Below are 13,746 nucleotides of genomic sequence, written 5' to 3' on the forward strand. Positions count from 1 at the left end.
AAGGATTCTCCAGGACCTGAGGTGCATATTCCTGGCATATTTCACCAAGACCAGAAGTCACTGGTAAAGATTAACATGAATATTTCAGTTTAGGAGAATTAAAACATGTAGGAGAATTAAAACATGTTGCAGTTACCATGATGTCCTACCTGTCCTTTCTCCTCTCATAATTGGAAATTGGAAGGACAGGAAGATAACTACATCATCCCTGAAGACTACAGATTGAGAAAGAAAAGCACTTAGTAAGAATCCTGTGGCAAGGCTTAACCTCAGAAAGAAGCCATTTTCCTGCAATATACTGTTGCTGCAAAAAAGCCTACTTATGGTTGGTCTCCTACTCCGGGAGAATTCTTTATGTACAGACATGAATCTAAAAACACTTCAGATACATGATCAGTCTCTCTAAGCATTTGGCAGGCCTGTGCATTGCAAAACTATGCATGAAACTTAGTAACAGATGGACCTGTTCCAGAGCTAAATTTCCCTGGCACATGACTAGGGTGGGAGAAGGAAGCAATTTTCTTCATCATTCTCCACTGAAAGGAGGCTACATCTCATCTGGTTTACTTTGTGACATCAGTTTTTCAGTCTTCAAAAGGATCTGCTCCAAGTTACATGCAACTACATCTTCTAGTAGGTCCACATTTGCTAGAGAGGTCCACATATGCTGCCCAACTAAAAGGAACGCATCAATCACTACTTGTTTGGCATCTTTTAGTAACATAGCGTTAAGCTTTCAAGCTCACAGGAGTGCCTGACTACAGCACAGCCTCCTAGTGTGCCAGCCACTCTTCCTAGTTTTGTAGCATCAGCAAACCTGCAGAGAGTACACTCCCTTCATACAGATAACTGATGAGTATGTTTAAAAAGACTGGACCCGGCACTGACAACTGGGGAACACCACTAGCCACAGGCTTCCAACTGTACCCTGTGCCACTGATCACAACCCTCTGCGCTCTGTTATTCAGCCAGTTCTCAATCCACCTCATTATCCATTCATCTAACCCACACTTCCTAAGCTTCCCTATATTATGGGAGACAGTGTCAAAATCTAATTGATAACCATCAGAGTGATAATCCATTCTTTCTCTTTTTTCTGCCCACCAGTTCCAGAAGGGTGCATAGAATGAGGGTAAACAAGGAATAGGAGTCAACTAACAGGTAGAAGAAAAGAGATTCAGCTCACAGGAAGGTAAATTAGACTGAAACCATGTTTATTTGCTCTCCTGATTCTTGAGACATTGTCTTCAGTTGCTTTTTTTCTTTCCCTTTTGTTAGGACAGATGGGATGTCCTAATGAGAACTGTTTAATGGAAAGGAAAAAAAAAGAAAGGTAGGAGATTCACAGTGAAGTTATACAGTATAAAGTTAATATGATAAAATATTCAAATTTTTACCATGAATGCATGATATTTCAAGAGTCTCCTGGCTGAAACCTAGGTTTAACTTTCATTGTCACTTTTCTACAAATAAGTTGACACAGTTCCTCGATTATGCTGAGATACAGACCTATCTTGTGAAAGTGACCTGAACTGCTAATAGTACCATGCAGTGCAAAATTTTGTACAATTTGCCCTGACAAAATCCTAAATAACCTCCACACTAAACTTAGCAACATCACCTGGTCAGATTTTCAGGGATTTGCAGTTCAAACAGTGTCACCAATTTACCAATCATAATAAAGCATCTGATTGGATTCTTTACAAAGAAGGAAGATTATTTTAAAAAGAAAGTAAACTGCTTCAAACAATCAGCACCGGAAATATCTTATATACCTTGCATCATTATTTTGGCAACTTCGCATGCACAGGTTTTTATCTATCTCCATTCACCTCAACACCACGAGGTAATAGTTATTAGTCACATTGGTTTCACTTCTGAAAGTGTATTTAATTTGGAATGTTAAAAGATTTTCTTATGCATATACAAAAACGACACATGCAGTGTAGGATAATCTGAGAATCACCTTAATCATATCTTTGTGGACAGACAAGCTTTCTTCCCAGGTCTTCATAAACATTTTCAACTACATTTTAACTCTCTAAACCAAGGGACTGTCAAATGCATGTCATTAAAACCATCTAACACCTTATACTATGTGAAAAAAAGTTCTCAGCTTTCTGTGAATTTTCAATGCAACTTCTACCTGACAGTAGTTATATAGATGTGCGTGTATATATAAAACTAATATATACATAGAAGTGTATATATAACATATATGCAACACATGCATAACACATATATAACATATATGTATTTTTATATATATATGTGTGGATAGATAGATAGATAGATAGATAGATAGATAGATAGATAGATAGATAGATAGATAGATAGACAAGAAAGTGATAAGGATGGAATCAAGCCCTAAGAGCAAGAACAAACAAGGAGTCTGGCAAACATGGGAGACATATTTTAACAGAAACATACAATTCAAAGCAATGACTGAAAAATGAAATAATCTTAAAGTTTAACATACATAAAATGTCTTAATCCTGCTTTAATTTAAAACATGCAATTGCTAAGAACATAGAAAAACCTTATCTGTAGAACACAGAGAAATCATTTTTGCTTTTGAGCATAAGGTTCAGAAAGTTTACCATTGCGTCTGATGCTATGGAGTACTGGTGCCTTATCTGAAGATTTGGCAACTGCACATAGTCCATTAGGAAAAATGTATTACACTCCACAGAATTAAATAACAGTTCACTCAGGCATCACGGACTAACAGTTCAAATGTTTATCTCAAAGCTATTTTCTCCTTATTAATGTGTAATCTTGTAACATAAAAGAATTTCTTCAATAAGAGCACGGAGACAAAACATTGAAAAAGCTGGTGATAGCAGCTTTAAGCATAAGACAGTCCAAATCTGTGATAATCTGACAGCATGCTGTCAGTCTCTTTTTAAACGATTAGCAAAGTGTTTAGTAATTAAGATATTAACTGTGAGTTCCCTGTTTTTACAGGTGAAACTATACTTGTCAACACTATTGCTTTCAAAAATAATGCATTTTAAGTTGCCAAAGTAGACAAAGCACAAAGGGAAGAAGTTCATTTGATACAACACATGTGCAGCTACTACATTTTTGTGAAGTATGGAGTCAGGCTATTAGGGTGGTAAAGACAGAATGAAAGCACTGATGTCAGAATCTGATTCTAACCAAAATTATTCAACCATTTTGTTAAGAAAAATTAATTAAAAATTATCATTAGATGACAATTTCTTAAACTTCATTTTTAAATATTTGGCTAAATCGACAAGAACGTATTTCTTGTTGTGACACAGATCCTGAAAGAACAGATCTGACCATGTGCATCAGGGAAGTCTTAGCATAAGCTGACCTAGAAAGTCCACATCCACTGGAACTTGGAATCAGTATGCAAGTCACAAGCAGATGAAAAAACAGCAATGCCAAAGAAGGTATTGCATACTAACCACAACTACGTTGGGAATTTACTGAATCAGGTTTATAGCAAGTATCTACTGACACGTAGAGCACACCAATTATTTAATTATTATTTAAACAATAATGTAGCAAAAATTAAATGAAACAGATTTCACTAGCTTACTGAGATAGAGTCCTTTAACTTTAAAGGGCTTATAAAAATATAGTGTAGAGGAAGTATTTAAAATATAAGTGTAGGCAAAATGAGTGAGTTACAAGGAAAGGTGTGAGATGTTGTATTTTAGAGGGACATCCACCCACCATGTTATCTTTCACTATCTCCCTGGTTCACAGGCTCCAGTTTCCCCTGCAGCAAGTTCTGTAAATTCCAGAGATAGTGAATATTTGTACTGCTTCCCTTTCAAACACTTTGCCTTGTTTGGCTTGGCAAAAGAGTAACTACTCTTAAAGGTGAATTTCACTAGCTAGCACACAGAATAGGCACCAGAAAAATGCACAGCATTGGATAGTCAGTTTAGCAGAACTACCACTGTACAAACTGTCCTTGGCAAGCCTTTCAAGGGCTAAAATAAGGGCTTTACCTGCCAGCAACTACATGATTTGAACAAGAATCTGCAGAACTCTCCTCCTTATTACACTGCAGTTCAGAACAGCAGGGTGTGAACTTATAAACATCCTACACCTTTGAAGTTGTTTCCAGACATTACCAATCATTTATAGGCTTTGATGAACCTTTGTTCCAGATAAAACAGAGTTAGTAAGATCATTTCTGAACTTCATAATTACTGCTTTCCCATAGGTGTAGCACTGTCTCCACTGCTGCTATTCAGTTATAAGCAGATAGCTCTGTAGCACATTTTGTGGTTCACACACATTGAAAGATGCAACTTAATCCCTCCAGCATGCTCTGCTCTGCCAAACAGGTTGTCCGCCTGTGTACTTGGCTCCTTCCCCACTCCAGTTAGAAGGTGCCTACTAACCCCACTTCAGGATTAGAAAACCTAATCATAACCAATTATTTCCTGTTTCCTGGAAGAGATGGAGAAGCTGCAAACATGATGATGCACAGCACAGCAACTGCAGCACAACACCACCAAAGCAAAACACACTGAACCCTAAGGCATCTTGGAAAGTGGCAAATTACTCACCCCACAAACTACCAGACATCTCAAAATTACAAGAACATCTCACCCCTGGAGTATTATTCCTGCAGGTATATAACTGCTGTGCTACCTCAGTTTCAAAATCTAATTATTATCACAGTATTTGATAACATCACTATACTTTTTTGACATGGATTAGAAGATTTTTAAATTATTATCGATTGCTGTGATGAGAACTCTGACTTTATTAATGCTGACATCTGTGCTTTAGCCCAGTTTCCAAACCCTGATGAACTATAGCAGGCTAAGTTCCATATAGTAGTAATACAAAAAATAAGGACAATAAATAAGACTATATTTTATTAATAATTTAATTTCAAAATAAATGATACTGTTCAATATGAGAGCAAAAGCATGATTTTTACAAACTAGACTTTATAAAAAGCCCAGATGACCTTTGGTATTTTCAAATACTGTTCTCTGAGGAGCTTATCAGACTCCTGTGAATATTAATGTAAAACTAGCTTAAAGAAACAAGCAAATTTGCTTTCTCACCAGCAACTAAACAATTTACAGTAATTACTCAAGCCTCAAAGTTCAAAGAATTTTCAGGAAAGTTAGCATTATTTCAAGCAAAAATAATTCTAACCTGTAACATCACTAATTATATGCAGAAGACAATACAAAATGTCATCTTCATTCTATTCTGCAAACGCTTTTCTTCTCCCTTTTCCTCACATTTAAACTTTCCTCACTTTCCTCTAAGAACTATCAGTGCAATCTCTCTTTCTACATATATGTGTCTATGCTACACATATCTTAATACGTACATATCTTAATATCTCTACATATCTCCACTCAGAACAATTTCTATCTCTTTCTCTCTTCTTTTTGTCATCCATCAGAAATTGTTTGCCACAAGATCTTGAGTGATACTGTATATGTGCCAAATACCAGCACAAATCACACCTGTTATCCAACGAATGTGCAATGTCAAGCAGGAGGCATTGAAAAAAACATGAGATCAACAGATTATGAACTTCAGCCTCGGAAGCCCAGAAACTAAATACATATAAAAATATATATAGATATTTGTGGCATGTGGCAACAGACCCCGATTGGCGAGAGACAGAGAGAGGCTTCACACCCAATAGATTATACATATACATATACATATACATATACATATACATATACATATACATATACATATACATCTGTGGGGTTTGAATAGTATTCTGGTTTTAACTTACATGAAATATAATCGTGTTAAAATCAAAGCAGACAAATACAAAGCTATGGACAAAGTATATGGGAGATGTAATGATGCAGCTGAAAACAGCACAAATCATTATTAGATAAACCCCATCTAATTTACTTCTTTGGCAAGGCTGCAGAAATTGAAGGAGGAAGGTTTGCCATCTATTTTGTACCAAGAGTGACCTTCATTATACCAAAACAATCTTCCTGGCTCACATAAATTTGTCTCTCTTTTGTTCTTACACAGGTGCAAAAACAAGTGTCTTCCCAATGACATTTTTCCCCCTACAGCTCTTCTTCTGCATTGGATAAAGGCTGAATGTCTACAGAACAGATGGGAGACTTCCAACCTGAGAGCTTCTAAGTGCAAGCATAAATGAAGTTCCATGAAAATAATATAAAATCCTCATTATTATTTCACCACAAACACAGTATGCGACACTAAAAAGTTCACCAAAAATGTAGTAATACACATATTACCATTTGGTGAAAGTAAGCAACATTATTAAAAAAAAATTTAAAACCTCAAACACAAAGCTAGAAAGAATGTTCACAATTTTCCTTACCCATATGTAAAGTATTATGTAAGTATGTAACGTCAGTACCTTTGTTTGTGAAAAGACTCTCTTATTTCACAAGGCAACAGATTTTATGATGAGCTCCCTAATCAAAGTAAGTTTGCTAAAGTGCAATGCCACTAGAAGTTATTAGTCTTCCGATATTCTTTAAATCTACAATGAACTAAAGTACACTGAAATTATTATGTCGCTGAAGATGACATTTAATAAAATAAGTCACTGAACCGAAGTTAGGGATACCTGCAAATGACAGTCATCCAACAGCACTACAAGGAATAGAATATTAGTCTAGAATATTAGATCAGGCTGATTTCAAACGAGAATAATTATAGTCTGCATATCAATCTTTCTGTTTAATTTCATTTCTATTTTATCAACGCACTTCAACAGCAGTGGCCAGCCTATGTGAGTCAGCCCTAATGACAAGCTGAGAAATTACATGTAAAAGAACTAAAATATTACAATCCCACATAAATTTCTTAGTAAGCAAACATTAAAAAATAAAAAATAATAAATTCCAGGACTTTTTAAAGAAGCTCTCCATTCATTATAAATATTCTCCACTGTTTTTCTGTTGTTTACTGTTTTCTTGTTTTTTTTAAAGTAACAAAATCACAGTAAGGCCAGACTGTGGTTAAAAAAAGCAAATCCTTATTTAGAAATTCAAACACGCACAAATAAAATCACTGATAATATATTTATAGCATGTAAGTCAGAATTTTAAGAAACAGTCAACCAATTAAATATATATAAATGCACATAAGAATGTGCATACATTCTGCCTACAAGAATAACAATTGGTCCGACAAAGCTGTGTATACAAGCAGTACTGTACCTTCTGGATTCATTCCAAAAGTAGTATGTTCAAAGAAAGCTGTGTGCTTAATATGAAAACTCTTATGATGAAAAGTAAGACTTTTTCCAGCATGTTTTCTTTTTAAAATGGAGTGTTAATCTATACTTAATAGACCACAGACATATGAATACCTACCCTGCATTATTACTGACTGCTGTTATTCCCTTTACTCCAGTCTTCAGTAAACCCCCAATGAGGTTTTCAGGGATCCCACATAATCCAAATCCTGTGTCAAATATAAGAAAACTCAACATGTAACAACTATTTGAAATAGGTTAATCAGAAGTCAGAGAATGTCCATTGCTTAATTTAAAATCTTTTTTGAGTAAAACAGGCTCCTTAGTTGACTAAATAAACCAACACTTCTGGAAAGAGTTGCACTCTAGTACTGGAATCTGTTACTAGATGCCTCACAGTTTGGATGAAAGCCATCCAACCATCAGAGATTTACTAATGCACAAATGACCTTTGGAGAAGGACAACAGGACCGTGGCTCTCCTGATGCATGTCGTTACCACTGTATTCCTTCTCTTTCTGCCAAGTTAACCTTCATCTCTTTGCTGTGCATAACAATGTCAAACAGGAGAAGAAAGGAGTTGTGTCATACAGCTTAGCCTATAATTAGTTGATGAAAATATTGGCAACTTAATACCCTCAAGAGGAAGATTATCTGGAAGCACAGTAACCCAGACCTCTGGCCACACTGAGGTGCCTTTTATTCTTTTTTTTGCAAGAATCCAGTATGTCTGAAATGAAAGACCATGCCACATCTGAGGCTGCCTAAGTCTCAGGCCAGACTGGGTTCTCCATGTCCTAATGGGTGCATTCAGGGACAGCAAGGATCATGTGACCTTGCAGGGAGGTGGCCCAAGCAGGGGTAGTGATGCAGCATTGATGCTGCACTGGAGCCGAGGTGCAGCCTGGTGTGACATAGCATGGCATCCATGCATCGCAGGGTGCCCACAGACCCTTCACTGCCAGTGTGGGCAGCATTGCCTGACCCCACAGGTTCCCCAGACCTTGTCCTTGCACTAACTGTAAAGCTCTAAAGCAGATGCTTTGAACGTGGGGAGTTTTCCTGTTGTCCTTTTTGTAAAGGTTAAGTTCCTGTGCAGCTTTTTGCCCCACTATATACAGCTGTCGGCCCGGCCTGTGCGGGTACTGCCAGCCAGCAGCTCCAGCTTGGAGTTGTTTACCTGTAGCCCAAGCACTCAGAATCATCACTTAGACTCTCACCCTTCACTTGGGCACTTAGATTCAATCACTTAGACTCTTACCCTACAACTACTACCACTTCCTTCCCATTCACTCAGTCACAGATACTCTTTCGTTACAACAACAAAATAATTCTTCTTAAAACACATTTTGCCCTATTGCACATCTCAAATGAGGTTTCCCATGTTTTATGCCACTAATCACTTCTTCAATACTAAAAATCACTTATAATCCACTAAAAGAGACATTGCTTTTCTTTCAGTAGATTGACCAGTATGAAGCGTGGAAATCATCTAGAATATTCAAAAGCTCAAAGTCACAGCAAAATTCAGTATGACAAAACTTCCTGACTTCCAACAGCCAAAAACAGGTTACACGATTTGATGAAGGTCACAGAGACCCAGTGACTAGGTAGATACAGAATATGAAGAATTATACCATAAAATCAAGCAAACTAAATTTTAATATACCATATGAAATAATAATGCTAATTTGGAAAAGCCTGAGTTGGTTTTCTGCATTCAAACTAGCACAAGTAAAGGCTAACACTTCATTCCTGGGGGAAAAAAACCCACAAACATTCCTCTAAAAAAAAAAACACAAACATTTTTTCACTGAAAGAGTCTGCCAGTCATTAGCAGAATAGGAAATCACTTGTTTAAAATACCTGTACAAGCTGGATGGATTCTCAAAGTAGTTAAAATTAAATGAAACACAGTAAAATAGCTGAAGGTATCTCATAGCAGAACATGTGATTGCAACCATAAAGAATTTAAGCATTTACCACCAACAAGTATAGTTGCCCCATTAGGTATATCTTTCACAGCTTCAACAGCATCAGTATAAAATTTGGTGTTGTAGTGAGAGCTGGTAGAAAAATAGCATCCACAAATCTGCAAAAACATTGAAAGAAACAAGTGAATTAATAAAAAGTATTATATAGTAATTTTATAACAATGACCCATTTTTCTGGCTACATAAGTGGAAAAGTATTTTTAAATACTTTTTTAAAATTTTTTTTTGCTACTGTAAACACTAAACATTGAGGGGGAGGAGAGGAAAAGATGTGTTAAGGTCTTCAAAACAAGGACTTTATTGCCCTGTTTTTGATCTGTACCCCACATTGCTCATGTTTTATGACACTCAATAAGTAGTATGAAACTTTAGGCTTAACATGAGCTGCATGGATTTGACAAAATCCAAACACATTTTGTATTCCTGAATTTCATCCTAAGCTGCTGACTGTGTCTTACTGTGAACAAATTCACAGATGCGATTCTTAGGCATGAGTTACAGCATCCCAAAGACTGCTTTAACCTATTACTGATACTTTTTGCTTCAAAGACATCAAGGCTGTCCCAGTTCAGTGTTAGAACTAGTTAGAACTAGTTAGAACTATGTTCAGTGATTTTACTTTTCAGACTCTTCTAAGTAACTGTACTTTTTAAGTTAATGGCATATGTATCCAGACAGAGTTTATTTCTAGAAGTGATAATCCTTGATATAGTTGCTAACAAGGATTGGTATGTATGCAGAAAGGTATCTTGCTTAAACTTCCAAGGTCACTGCTAAACCTTGTGCACCACACTGGGCAGGGCAAAGAGTAAAAGGGTGTACCCTGGGAAGGAGTGGACATGACAGATGACCCTAAACTGATTAACAAGGTTTTCTATTTCAAATATGTGTTATATTCAGTATAAAGCTAAGGGATCACATGGGCCAAGCTCTCTTCTTCAATGGCCAGTGTTTAAGGAGGATTCTGTCTTTGATCCCAATCTGTGTATTTCTGAATCCAGTTCAAGAATGCAGATCCTGAATTCTATTTCCATCTACTGCAGAGTCCCATCTGGGCCTTCCCCATTGCATGCCCAGAGCATCAGTAGCGACAGAAACATAATTGCCATCAGGGGTGGGCATACTGGGGGAGATGACTTTGCATGTATTTGTATATAACTCATTTTACTGTTATCATTTTCATTGCAGCTCTTTTAGTTTTCCAGTTTGTAAGCTTCTCATCTTTATTCCCTTTCTCCTGCCCTTTAGGAAGAGAGGGAGGTTAATAGACGGTGGCTGGCACAGCCCTAACCCTTGACACACACACTAAACACAACCAAAAATGGCCAGTGCAGAAATGAAACACTATCACAAACTTTGACTACAGGACAAGGCACAATAGGAAGTATAGGGTTGTACTGGCAGTATAATAGGCAGCAACTCCCTTCAACAGGATGAACTTCCACCAGCTTCCCAATGCAATCTGTGGCAGTTTAGGCTGGGTGCCCCCTGCCACTGCCGCATGAGATACACCTCTGGTGTCCTGGGTGCTCACCCAATAGGAGTGGACACAGGAAACGGCGTATTTCTACCCATAAATCCTGCACCCTATAAAGCCATCTGCAGAGTCATTCTCTTCCTCTTTCTTCCCTCTCTGCTCCCATGGGAGATGTCCTCTCTTATCGGGTAATGCCGGGAGAGTATCCTCAAGGCCTCTTAGGCCTGTCTAGGCCTAATGCCAGGAGGAGAATGGAGGGGGGGGGCAGTCTCAGACCTGGCCAGCCTGAGACTTGCCTAGCAGTGGGAGGGGGAAGAAAGAGCCCTGGGGGTTTGGGTAGACCCTCAGGTGGGAGGAAGGGAGGATTGGGAAGCTTTTGGGAATTCTGTGAGGGGTTCTGTGTTCTTTTCCACTATGCTTTGTAGTTTGTAGTTCTCTGTAGCTTCACCAATTGCTTTTCCATTTAAACTTTCCATCACTCTCCAATCCGTTTGTGTGAGTCTCACTCTTTTGTCCCTTTCGGGGCAAGAGAGGATCTGTCTGGCCTCAAACCAGTACACAATCATAGAACTCTACTGTTGGTGAATATCCCAGAATATGGGAGACTCCAATAAACTGATGAAACTGGGAGGGCAAGAAGGAAATCAATGTAAATCCCATTCTCAAAACTACACTTCACAGAGCAAAGCCATCACAGAGTTATTGTAATGCATCTATTATACTCTTAGGTTGCAGTTACCCTATTTGTTTTAAGTATTCCCACTAACACTAACACATATTAATATTAATCAAGTACTGTCAAGGCATCAGGAGCAACTGTCATTTAAGCCACTACATTGACACAAGCTTCATAAATTGAGAGTATTTGGAAGTTAAAATACTTCCTACTTGTGTTTCCACTTCTAATTTGATAGTAAAGTGAGAAATTTTAAACAAGGGGGAGGAGAATGAGTAAATAAACACCAAACAAGCTAATAAAAACATATTTTGAAGACAACAGCCCAATTCTTCCCTAAAAGGTTGCCTTAAGATTCAGTTATAACCAGGGTAATAACTTTTTGTTCAGTTTCAAGATTATACAAACTGCCTTCTTTATAAATTGAAGGCTGCAAAAGTTTATACTGACTATTAAGAAAACCTTTCTGAATGGAAGCTTATCTCCTTCCCAATGGAAACACTGACATTCCAATGCTTTGATGCACTCAAAAAAAAATTTTTAAAAGTCAGCATGTAGGTCATCAGGAAGAGTGACAGGTAAGAAAGAGTACAAATGCTTCCCCATAGGCAATTATACCACAACTTTTTCTTTCAGAAACATTGCTCCATAACAACAGTAAGGCTGCAAAGACTGTCTCTTCTGGTGGCATTTGGCAGGCAAGAGAAAAAAATTAGTGTTAAGTGTTGGCTGCCTCTGGAGACCCAGTACAACAGAGCTGCATGCAGGCACGAGGGCCAAGGCTGGAGGGAGGCCAGGTCACTGCTGTGTCCCTTTACCCACACACAGGAAAATACTTTTAAAAGATCACATGGTACCTCTCCCCCTATCTTTCTAACTTCCTGTTAACAGCAGGGAACAACAGAGCAGCGTGCATCACATATGTGTGCATTCCAGGGTTGGATGTCTCTTAATGACGCTATCTGCCCCTCTACACCAAATGCGCTTTCCAGTCCCCTTCCCACCACTCTGCTTTTGAGAGCCATGGACTTTCAGGAACACGAGATGCCAGGAATTACTCATGCTCCCCCTGCACACTATGGCTGCAAGCTAGAACTTCAGGAACTGGCTGCAATTCTGGAAGCCCAGGTTTAAAAGAGAAGTAATGTGGGAATGGAGGAGCTCCTAGAATCATCAACAAAACTGAAGCAGATATTATAGAAGAGCAAAGAGTAATTTAGCAAAACAAAGACTGAAACCACAAGATACTATTATTTGTCCATGAAGATATCAGGAAGAGTAAACATGGGCATAAAGTGGCCAGATAAGCTCTTTAAAATGAAGTAAGAAAAGTCAAGGAAACCATTCTGGATGAAGGAGTCAAAAAATTAACTTGGCTATGGTTACGCATGGGCTGGAAAGCATTAAGACCGACGGGGTTTGTGAGAAGCTTCCCCCAGGAAGAGCAAACAAGTGGGCTGAACTCCACGTATCTATGAATACCAATACGTGATGGAGTGTAATGGGAACTGTGCTCTCCTTGCCCACACCTGCAGCCCACATTTAGGAAACCATGACGTGGCAAAAGCATGATTGAAATATATAGTAACACACTGTAATTGTGCTGCGATTTCAAATGCAGGGGAAATTTACCAAATTAAGCCTCAAAGCCAAACCTCTAGGCCAGTCCCCCAAGGTCACCACATCTCAACGCACTGCTGGGCCCGGGGGCTGGCCTGCCTCAGAGCCGAGCTCAGCTCTCCACCCCGCCTTCCGCCTTCCGCAGCGCCCACGGGCCTCCTTGGGGCCAAACCCGTCATGGGGAAAAAAATACCGTCATGGGGAAAAAAAAAAAAACAAAAAACGACAAAACAAAGCCCATCACTTCCCCGCGGGGGCGGCCAACCCCTGGGCTCTGGCCGCCTGTTCCCACCCTGCTCGCGCCTCGGCGGCAGATATCGACCCCCCAGCGAAGACGGTCCCGATCACGGCCGCAGCGGGTACCCAGTCAAGGTCACCGCCGGCTGGGCGGGCGCGGCGGCGGCAGCGAAGGGCCGCCGGGCAGAGCGACGCGGAGCGGTATGCGGACCGCTTGCGGGGCCAGCGGCTGTGGGAAAGCGCGGCCGAGAGGCGACCTGAGGGTCTGACCGCTCCCGCCTCTTTGCTTTACCTCAGCCGCGGCGCCCCGCACCCGCGCAGCGGGAAGGAGGATGCGACGGCTGAACGTCGGCAGGAGGAATTTGTACGCCGCCATCTTCGCGCTGCGAGCCTCTCGGGGAAGGGGAAGCAACGGGGCTGCGGGCTGATCTGAGGCGGCAGCTGCTGCTGTCCACCGCCAAGCGAGGGGAGCGGGAGCGGGCAGGACAGCGGATGCCGCAGGCGGAGGGAGGGTGGGGGGC

General features: G+C 39.6%; 1 protein-coding gene across 2 annotated transcripts in view; it reads right to left on the reverse strand.

Moving 5' to 3' along the window:
* Positions 1-13,623, reverse strand: part of OXCT1 (3-oxoacid CoA-transferase 1) — a 94,216-nt gene extending 80,593 nt beyond the window's left edge. Inside the window, exons 1-3 of one of the 2 annotated variants that reach the window (XM_054398205.1) lie at positions 13,524-13,623; positions 9,205-9,313; positions 7,341-7,431 (exon numbers count right to left, since the gene is read on the reverse strand). In XM_054398205.1, coding sequence (XP_054254180.1) covers positions 7,341-7,431; positions 9,205-9,313; positions 13,524-13,601 — 278 coding nt within the window. In that variant the 5' untranslated portion in view covers positions 13,602-13,623. Of the gene's footprint in view, positions 1-7,340; positions 7,432-9,204; positions 9,314-13,517 lie in introns of both variants that reach the window. The other variant, XM_054398203.1, reaches the window with a different exon arrangement.
* Positions 13,624-13,746: the final 123 nt, after the last annotated feature.

Source organism: Indicator indicator, chromosome Z (genome assembly GCF_027791375.1).
Source record: "Indicator indicator isolate 239-I01 chromosome Z, UM_Iind_1.1, whole genome shotgun sequence".
Taxonomy (NCBI): domain Eukaryota; kingdom Metazoa; phylum Chordata; class Aves; order Piciformes; family Indicatoridae; genus Indicator; species Indicator indicator.